General features: G+C 44.1%; 1 protein-coding gene across 1 annotated transcript; it reads right to left on the reverse strand.

Annotated features, from left to right (window-relative positions):
- Positions 1 to 508: 508 nt before the first annotated feature.
- On the reverse strand, positions 509 to 10,654 carry rbx1 (ring-box 1, E3 ubiquitin protein ligase). Its single transcript, XM_078532028.1, has 5 exons — positions 10,517 to 10,654; positions 6,350 to 6,428; positions 3,820 to 3,890; positions 1,384 to 1,469; positions 509 to 934 (listed from the first exon to the last, which is right to left on the reverse strand). The coding sequence occupies exons 1-5, from the start codon at positions 10,589 to 10,591 to the stop codon at positions 922 to 924; spliced, it is 324 nt and encodes a 107-aa protein (XP_078388154.1). The 5' UTR covers positions 10,592 to 10,654; the 3' UTR covers positions 509 to 921.
- Between the last annotated feature and the right edge of the window lie 367 nt (positions 10,655 to 11,021).

The raw sequence follows: 11,021 nt of genomic DNA on the forward strand, positions 1-11,021 counted from the left end.
TTTTACATTAAAGGCACTAGATAAATACAAAGCAGTTGTGGAATGTCTCCAGCAACCTGCAGCCATATGCCCATTACCAGGCATTACCACACAACTCCAAATTCATTCAAGAAACCAGATTTCATGTACTGTTACCCTCCAATGGTTGCTCACTATGTGGGAGCACAGTGACAGTTGGCAGGTTACCAAGTCACAGAGGTCAATGCTCATGAATGAATGAAATCCTGTCTGCATCTGGTGTCTGAACAAAAACATGCCCGCACACCCAGCAGAAATCACTGAATGGGCTACATCAAGGCCAATCATAGATCCTTGACGGAGACTAACCACAGATTCGCTATTGCCCCCAAGCCAGCTGAGCTCAGTGGGTGAAGCTATCTGAGTGATTCAGTCAAACACACCGGACATTTACCCACAGCCCTGGGAAGGGCAGAGTGCTGTTTGCACCTCAGCCACAGGTTAATCAGCTTCCTGTTCAGAGGAAGAAAATAATTGTATTTCTTTAAAATAGCCTGCTAAACTTAATTTTTTATTAAATAAAATACATACTGGTAAAGAGTCAAAGAAAATCCTGAATTTTTCCTCTCTAGAGCTTGGGAAAAGGGATGGGAAAGCAAAAAAAAGGTTGCACGCAAAGTACACTTTGACTCTTCACTATGATACAGTGAGTGTGAACAGGCTTCAGATGCTTTAACATAAGTTGAAATGTCTGCAACTGGAGAAAGTAAAAGGATATTTCTTTTATAAAAAGGGCTAGAGTTTTATGGTCAAGTCCTTGCTATTTGAATAAACACTCTTCAATTAAAGATCCTGTGAAGGGGGAGAGAGGAAGCAGGGGGGAGTGGAATGCTGATGACACAGGACAGTGCACCAGGAAGGTTGCTAACAGCAGCTGCTGCAGAATGGTGCTGCTGATTCCATTTAATGGCCATACCTGAGGAAACAAAGAAAATTATTTTTCAGTCACATTCGAACAGTCTCTCCAAATAATACCTTTTAGCAATTCTTCATAAGCACCATTAAAATAGCACTTTGTGCATCATGCAAAATAAACAACCTCCATCCTTCAATCTGGGCTGGTTACAGCCATATTAGTGATGGGGATACCAATGATGGGCTAGTAAAGGGAACCATGAAAAATGTGATATTCCCCGTGATCACTATCCAATGATCACCCCCGCTGCACCATCAGAAAGCATTTAGCTAAGGACGTGTAAATCCTGACTAAAATGAAATGTATGCACAATACATTTAACATGTAGGATCACCACAGTTGTGTGTCCAATGGCCCTCTTTCCCCATATACCAGCTCATATGCTCATTTTGTTCATTTAAATTCCTTAACCAACACCAACCCCCTAAAAAAAAAACACCCCCACTTACTTCTGGAATTCCCACTCCCTGTTGTCCAAAGGGCAAACCTGTCTCGTCTTCAGCCAACGTGAAATGCAGTGGAAATGGAAAGCATGCTGCAATCAGACACAGGAAAGAGGGGCAGGGGTTAAACAAGTACAACAAATGACCAGCCGGTGAGCACAATGCACACACTGTAACTTTCTTCACAAGCAAGGGTGGTTGTAGAGTCCCCCGCCTGCCCCGGTTTCCAGGTGCTGCCAATTGATTGGAATGGAGGGGCTGGGGCCAGTAACACGGGGTATATCACAGTCAGACACGTTACAATCACGTAAAAAAGGACAGCAGTACGGACAATATCAACAAAAGCAAAACACTGTGGATGCTGGAAATCTGAAATAAAAACAAAAAAGGTGCATATGCTGACAGGCCTGAGTATTTTCTGCTTTTATAATTTTTTTATTAGTTATAAAATTTACAAATTTCCTAGAGTTCTTTGAGGATATAAAAGCAGAGTTGATAAAGGGGAACCAGTAGATGTAGTGTATTTGGATTTCCAGAAGGCATTCGGTAAGGTGCCACATAAAAGGTTTTCGCTCAAGATAGGAGCTCATGGTATTGGGGGTAATGTATTAGCATGGATTGAGGATTGTTTAACACACAGAAGACAGAGTCGGGATTAATGGGTCTTTTTCAGGTTGAAAAGACGTGACTAGTGGGGTGCCACAAGGATCAGTCCTAGGGCCTCAATTATTTCCTATCTATATTAATGACAGAGGAGGGGGCAGAGTGTAACGTATCCAAATTTGCCGACGATACAAAAATAGGTGGGAGGGCACGTTGTGATGAGGACATAAGAAATCTGCAAAGGGATATAGACAGGTTGAGTGAGTGGGCAAAAACTTGGTAGATGGAGTTTAATGTAAGAAATGGTAGGAAAAATCAAAATGCAGACTATTATTTAAATGGAGAGAGACTCCAAAAAAGTGCAACACAGAGGGATCTGGATGTTATTGTGCATGAAACACAAAAAGTTAGCATGCAGGTGCAGCGAGTAATTAAGTTGGCAAATGGAATTTTGGCCTGTATTGCTAGGGGTTTGGAGTTTAAAAATAGGGAAGTCTTGTTACAACTGTACAGGGTGTTGGTGAGGCTGCACCTGGAGTACTATATACAGTTTTGGTCCCAGTACTTAAGAGACGATATACAGGCATTGGAGGCAGTTCAAAAGAGATTCACTAGGCTGATTCCTGGGATGAAGGGGTTGACTTATCAAGAACAGCTAAACACATTAGGCCTTCATTCATTCATTAGAGTTTAGAAGAATAAGGGGTGATCTTATTGAAACGTACAAGATTGAGGGGGCTTGACAGGGTAGATGTTGAGAAGATGTTTCCACTAGTGGGGGAATCTCAAACTAGGGGACATAGTTACAGAATAAGGGGGCACTCATTTAAAACTGAGATGTGAAAGAATTTCTTCTCTTAGAGGGTAGTGAAAGTCTGGAATTCTCTACCCCAGAGAGCTATGGAGGCTAAATCACAGAGTATTTAAAGAGGAGATAGATAGATTTTTGAAATATCAGGGAGTTGAGGGTTCTGAGCCGCTGGCACGAAAGAGGAGTTGAGGCCTGGGTCAGATTGGCCATGATCTTATTGAATAGCGGGGCAGGCTTGAAGGGCTGAATGGCCTACCCCTGCTTCTATTTCTTATGTTCTTTATTACCTTTATGTCATTCTACATGGACCAGATCCAGCTTAATAGCATGAAAGACACACATCCACAGTGTAGAGTAAAGCAGCTTCCACAACAGTTCAAGCAGTCAAAATTCATGTGTGTCCCGGTTTCATTCAACTTTGTAGTCAGAAAACTATCACCTTGGATAAGGTAACAGACAACCATACAGGTCCATGGAGAAGGAAACTTCAAGAGAAAATACATTTTTGCAGGAGACAGAGAAGTTGAATAAATAGTTCAACAGGAGTTTGTTCCTTGCTCATTGACGAGGAGCGTCTCAGGGAGTAACAATTTCACCTCAGTCTTTAACCCATTGTATGACTGAGAAAACTGGCATTTCGATAGTTCCTTCAGAACTCAAGGACATCCCAAAGTGCTTCACAGCCAATTAAAATGCACTGTGGTCACTACTGTAAGACAGGGAAACGCGGCAGCCAATTTGTGCACAGCAAGATCCCACGCACAGCACTGCCCAGATACTCGCTTTTTGGCAATGTTGCTTGTAGGAAAGAGTATTGGCTAGTGAATGGTGGTATGGGACACTTTCCATCCACTTGGAAGGGCAGAAGGATCTTCAGTTTATCTGTTCATTCAACAAACAAAGCATCTCCAACAGAGCAGCATTCTCTCAGCACAGCACCAACGTGCAGCCTAGATCCTTATATCCAAAAGTATTACAATCGCCTTCCTAAGGCCTTAAACTAAAGCGATGAGACACCGGATACTTACATTACACACGCCCCATGCGACAGTGCACTCCTCTGAAGTCGCCGAAGCCTGGTTTGCCTGACATTCTATACCTATAGATCGAAAAAAGTCCAGCAACACATTATTCATCTTGTTTGTCAGAATCCAGAAATTAACTTAAATAAAGCTAGGACAAAAGCTTGTGCCGGCATTGCACAATGGAACCGCAATCTCTGACTACATAGAGCAAGTTCTGTCACCCACCCTGCAGAGTCTCTGCTCTCAGTCATGGATTCATGCAGATTTCAAGCACCATCTACAAAAGTGCAGTTGTCTCTTTACTAGGATTTCAGTGAGCTGTGAAACTCCTACACCATATTTGTTATAAAGATCCAGCATTATATATTATTCAATATCTAAATTTGGCTGGGATCTTCCCAAACGTAAAACAGACCTTGGTGAAATATCATTGGGTACAGGTCTATCTCACAATGTAACACCAGGGTGAATTATTGGTGGCCATACTGTTGGTGATATTAAAGAGCAATTTGAGGTGAAGAGTTGGAAAAGCCAACATTTGGTGCCAATCCTTAATTGCTTATGGGGTGGTGATGAGCCACCTTTTTGAACCACTGTAGTTCGTGTGGTGAAGATCCTACCACAGTACTGTTAGGAAGAGTGTTCCAGGATTTTGATCCAGTGCTAATGAAGGAATGTCCAGACCTTGCTCAATGTGGGCACGGACTGCTTCGCACTGTGCAATCATCAGCAAGCATCTCCACTTCTGAGCTTATAGCAGAGGGAAGGCCATTGGGAAAGCAGCTGAAGATGGGTGGGTCTAGGACGCTGCCCTGAGGAACTCCTGCATGATGTCCTGGGGCTGACATGATTGACCTCCCAACACCCACAAGCATCTTCTTTTTTGCAGCCAAAGGAGAGTTGCCCCCTGATCCCCACTGGCTTAAATATTATCCTGGTTTATTGGAGCCACACCCAATCAAATGTGCCTTGATGCAAGGGCAGTCACTCTTAACTCACCTCTGGAGCTCAGCTATTTTGGACCAAGGCTGTGATGAAGTCTGGAGCCAAGTGGTCCTGACTAAACCCAAACAGAACATTGGCGAGCAAATTATTGGTCAGCAAGGTCAGTTCACTAACACCGTCAGTGACACATTCCAACACTTTGCTGATGAGAGAGTAGATTGATTGGCTGGGTTAATTTTCCCCTAGTTTTTGTGGAAAGGACATGAGGGAGAATTTTCCACTTTGTCAGCTAGATGACAGGGTTTTAAAATGATATGTTTCATGTTCACCATTACTGACACTACCTTTTTATTCCAGATTCAATTAAATGGATTCCAATTCACAAACCACCAGGGTGAGATTTGAACCTACATCTCCAGGTTATCGGTTGAGTAAAATAGTCCACTGCTACCATAACCATTTACGACCCACCTAAACTCTGTGGAGCAAAGGTCAGGACATGCACTCAGCTCATCATTTTCCACACTTGACGAGAAATCCTTCACTAGGTTGCTGTAGTGCAGTGGTTAGGTTATTGAACCAGTAATCCAAAAGGCCTGGATTCATAATCCAGCAATCCACATGGACTGCAGCGGTTCAAGAAGGCAGAGCACCATCACCTTCTCAAGGGCAGTTAGGGATGACCAATAAATGCTGCTAGTCAGCAAAGCCCACATCCCATGAATGAATAAAAAAAAACATGAGTTCAAACCACAGCATGGCAGTCTGAAAGGTTAGATTCAACAACTTATACTTATATAGCACCTTCAACATAATAAAATGTCCCCAAGGTGCTACAAAGGACCATTATAGAATAAAATAGGACAAGGAGCCACGTAAGGAGACAGTTTCAGTAAAAGTGCCCAAGAGTTGTCAGATTGCTGTTAAAACCAGGACTTGTGTTCTTCAGGGAAGAAAACCAGTCTTCTGGTCTATTCTATACCTCGGTGATTGACTTAAACACCATCTGAAATAATCAACATCAACTCAGTTGTATCAAACAGGAGACCCAGCACCACCTGCTCAGGGCAGCTAGGGACAGGCAATAAAACCACGCAGCACCCACAGAAAGGGGACAAAACCTACTTAACTTTACTTCTTGGAGTACCAAGGTGTTTAAAATGTTAAAAGAATTTGATGGGACAGATACAGAGATGGGGAAATCCACAACGAGGGGGCATAATCTTATATTTAGAGTGGGGTCACTTTTGAGTGAAATCAGGAAGCGCTTGTTTGTCTACACAGAGGGTAGAAGAAATCTGGGATCTCTCTCCCCTAAAAGATTTAGAATATGGGACAACTGGAACTCAAGATTGAGATCAACAGATATTCGGAAATTAGTTTGAGTTCATTAGTTGATCTACAGCCTCATGATTCGCCTCCACTCCCCAATAAATAATTGGGGTAACTGGAAGCCCCTGCACAGAGCAACTTGTGAAATAGCAGGCAAAAACACGAAGCCAAGTCAGCATGGCACCACAACATATACTTGCAATTCTTTCTTACACTCCTGGTGCTATAACATACAGACAAGCCAGCAGATACTCACACAGGTCCATGATGTGATTTCGGCAGATGGCACAGTTATCTACCACAATGTCCCAGGCCCACAGGGCTACTGCATTCCACTGTAAGCAAAACACAAGGTTAGAAACCGCACTTAGAACAACTGTGGTCAGGGAGAGAGATTTATTAAAGTTGAATGCTCTATTCACAAACAAAACATAGACTCAAGATAATTAACAGATGAAGATGCTGATTTGGCCTCTTAGCTCTTCCATCCCAAAAATCCCCTTACTGCTCCAAACAGTTCACAATGGGGTTTCACCTCCTCCACTGCAGAGGTGAAAGATGAGTTCTATGAGGAACTCGACACTACTATCAGCAGAATCCCTAAATCAGAACTGAAGGAGTTCAATGCAAGAGTGGGCGTGGACCACAAGGCACGGCCCTCCTGCCTTGGACATTCCATCCTGAGGTAACAAACAGGGACCCCATTCTGTTGTCAGCCGCTTTCTTATCCATACCCAGCATTCAGCCTGAACCTTCACACATTTTTGCTTAAACCAATAGTCTCACACAAATCATTTCTGTGCAATCTTGTGCTCGATATCTGCAAAAGATTTTCCAATCTGGTAACTGAATAGCCATATGAACATTTCCCTCATTATTTAAAATCTCAGGGGATGTCTGGAGAAAACTTGAGGGAGGGATGGTGGCAGATGGAAAATCAGATATAACAAGTAATTTGTACAGCAATAAGGCTCTTTTGCTCTTTAATCATCTTTCCCAGACAGGAATCATGCTTCCCTAATTCTGACTTCAGGCCCTGCTTTATGGCATGTTGTGGAGCTGAAGATTCAATGAAAGTATGATGTGACATTGAAGCCATCCTTCCACTGTTGTATTTGATCAAATTTCTAAATAACACCTATACCTTAAAACTTTCATAGAACTCAAAACTCTAACTCGAAGGAACTCTGGCCCTCAGTTCAACTTTCAAGCAGTTCCTAAAAGAGAAAGGAGATTTTTCCAGGACCTCCATATTGTGTGCAGCCACTGAACAGCACCGGGCCAATCAGAAAGAAGGTGTCACAGCCAAGTCTGGAAACAACACAAAAAATGGAAACACTCCGTGGAAAAACAATTCTGATGTTTCAGGCCTCAAAACTGAATGTGATCTCAGCTTCATCCAATACCCACATGTGGACACTTACCAAGAGGGTTACTGAATACAGGTCAGGTGGGAGAACCCAGGCGAATTTCCTTTCCTTCATCTAGGTGCAACGAGTCTAATTGTTCCATACCTATTGTTATTTTTTCCCCATTTGTTCCAGGGATGTGAACATCACTGGCAAGTTTGGCATTTGTTGCCCCTGGCTGAGATCAGTTACCTTAGCAGCTAATGGGAAATTGAATTTAACATATTCTGTTTCTGTTATTTCCATTCCTAAAAACCCCAGGTCACTGCATTCCTCCAATGCTGGCCCTTGCACATCCCTAATTTCATTATTCCAGCATCAGCGGCCATGCAGTTACTGCCTAGGTCCTAAACTCTGGAATTCTATTCCTAAAATACTCGACCTCACATGCACCCTTTTAAGTTGCTCCTTGGAACCTGCCTCTTGGACCAAGCTTTTGGTCACCTGCCCTAATATCTCTATGTGACACACTGTCTCCAGCGAAGGACCTTGGGATGTTTAACTGAATTAAAGACATTTTACAAATGTAACTTTTTAATGTTGTCAGCCATACATCGAGCAAAGAGAAATCTTAATTGAATTGTGTAATGTTAATAAGGTTCATAACAGAATCACAGAATTTTAATGACACAGGAGGCCATTCAGCCCATCATATCTGCATCAGCTCTCCGAATGAGCATTTTGACTCAGTGCCACTCTCCTGTCTTTTCCCCTTACCCTTGCACATTGTTTCTATTCAAATAATAATCTATTGCCCTCTTGAATGCTTTGATTGAACCTGCCTCTGCCACACTTCCAGGCAGTGTATTCCAGACCCGAACCACTCATTGTATGAAAATGTTTTTTCTCATAACAGGAAACATTAACTCCAAACAACTTGCATCTGGTTCCGAGGCACAAAAGCATGGTTCAGTGTCAATAGAAATATGCTGCCATGCACCACTTGCTATACCTCAGTTAAACTCGAGGGCTCTTTTCTTAGGTTGAGGAATGAATGAAAAGAAGCCTTTTAAATTATTAAGGGGTTTGGTTGGGTGAATGTAGAGATGATGTTTCCATTTGTGCAGCAGGCCAGAACGAGGGGACATAAACATAAGATACTCGCTAACAAATCCAATAAGGAATTCAGGAGAATCAGAGAGCGGTTAGAATGTGGAACTTACTTCTCCATGAAGTACTTGAGGAAAATAGCATAGATTACTGAAGGAGAAGCTGGATAAGTACATGAGGGAGAAAAGAACAGAAGGATATGCTGATAGGATGAGATGAAGTAAATCAAATGGGAGGCGGCTATTGTGATGCATAAACATCAGTCTGGGCCTGTTGGGCGGAATGGCCTGGTGCTGATATGTTGGATAAAGTCCCTGATTGTGCTAACTGCACATCCTTTTAAAGGGGTTAAATGGGTATTTTTGCAGGCTGCACGCTCAACAAAATGTCTACTCTCAGGTTCCACCTAATCTGAGAAATTTGAAGAAAGTCTCATAAAGACTTCAGGACAGCATTTCCCAAACTGTGGGTCGTGACCCCAATTGGGGTGCAGAAAGTGAATGGAGTTGCAGGCTCCCCCCCTGCCTGCTCAAAGACTGCACCCCATTCTAATGCCAAGGTCCAGACAGCATCCAGCCTTGCCCTTACCCTGCTTGTCTCTCAGACTCTCTCTCTCCAGGCCATGGGTTCATGCTCATATACGAGTCTTTCTTCACCAAGAAAGATGGAGAGCTTAGTCAAAACCTGTGGCCGGTAAGTGTTGCATGTTATGTTTTATGCCAGTTCAGAAACACTATGCTTTCTTCATAAAGCCTGGTCCTGACCATAGAAAAGTTACAGCGCAGAAAGAGGCCATTCAGCTGTGCTGGCCAAAGAGAGAAAAAAGAAACTAGCTGCTCATTTTAATCCCACTTTCCAGTCCCTGGTCCGCAGCCTTGCAGATTACGCATTTCAGGTGCAGATCCAGGTGCCTTTTAAACGAGCTGAGCATTTCAGCCTCAACCACCAACTTAGGCAGTGAATTCCATACGCCCACTACACTCTGTCCCCTCTAATCCTTCTACCAATCACCTTAAATCTATGCCCCCTGGTAACTGACCCCTCAGCTAGGGGGAACAAGCCTTTCCTGTCTACCCTATCCAGGCCCCTCATAACTTTGTACACCTCAATTAGGTCACCCCTCAGCCTCCTCTGTTATAAGGAAAACAACTCTGGCCTATCAAATCGCTCTTCATTGCCGCAAGTTTCAAGCCTGGCAACATTCTGGAGCCCAGCAGCGATGCCTCCAATGCTGAGCCTCAGCTCGGTTGAGCCAATCCAGTCATTCTGGCACGGCTGGGGTCCAACGTCAACCACCTCAAGACCTCAACCTGTACTTCTGCCGTTACCTGGCCAAGGACGATGAGCTGGAGCAGCTCAGATTAAGTGATGGACTGGTGAGTACATAAAATAACATTTTTTTTTTACAAGGTACTTAAAAAGAGATTTTCATATTTATGATCTATAATACACAATTATTAACTCAATGTTATTGTGCTACTTTGTTTATGTTGGCGTCTGGGGTCGTGTTAATTTTCAAGTGTTAAAATGGGGTCATATTGGAAAGTAGCTTTAGGAGCTGATGGTGGCAAATCCGCACATGATCCTCTGGTTAGCTGAGTCATTATGAGAACCAGCGTAACCAGCGGCCTAAACACCAACAGACGGGGATATGTATTTTACACCAGGCCCATTCCAAAGCACCAAATGCCCGGGGTCCATGACTGGCCCAATCCCGGGCTCTCTAGGCCTGTCAAGGCCCCGGATACAGAAGGCCCTTCATGTCCCTCCCCCCCCGCTCCTTTGATTGGCTCACAGCTGCGCCCTCTCCATTTTAATTGGTCAATTGCTTCTGTCACTCATCGTGCCGACATCCGGTGGCGTTTCCATCCACCTCAATCGCCGCATTTTAGAAGGTTACAGGTTTAAATGCTCCGCATGCTCCCTTGGTAACGGGCCGGGTTCGGTGCCGGGGCGACCTGTACCTTTTTAACTTCAAAGCGCTTCTTGCCGCCGCTGTTGGTGGAACTCGGTGCGTCCACATCCATCGCCGTCGCCATTTTGTCTGATTGCGCCCGCCGGCCAATCAGCTATTAGCAGCTTGCGCATGGGCGTTTGTGGCGTGCGCGGGGGCGGGGCCGAGATTGAACACCGAGATTGCTCCCAACACCGTCACATGGCTCCGCCCCGCTGGTCTCAGAGCCCCGCCCTCAACCCCCCCCCCCCCCCCCCCCCCACACGACCCGACCCATCATAGCGCCATCTGCAGGTAGATTGCTGCCAGCTATTGGGATGCAAGGGAGGCCATTACATCATCTCCCTGCCTATAGGTTTTAGGCTCAGTCCAGGGAATCAATTTTTGTTTGTATTGTAAGGAATCCAAGCATTTTTACTTTGAGTTTGGGGGTCAGGTGTGATTATGACAGAGGTCAGGTGGATAATACAAGCGAGAACCAGACTGAATACAGAAGAAAAACAAATAAGAAAAGC

Source organism: Cetorhinus maximus, chromosome 29 (genome assembly GCF_964194155.1).
Source record: "Cetorhinus maximus chromosome 29, sCetMax3.hap1.1, whole genome shotgun sequence".
NCBI lineage: Eukaryota > Metazoa > Chordata > Chondrichthyes > Lamniformes > Cetorhinidae > Cetorhinus > Cetorhinus maximus.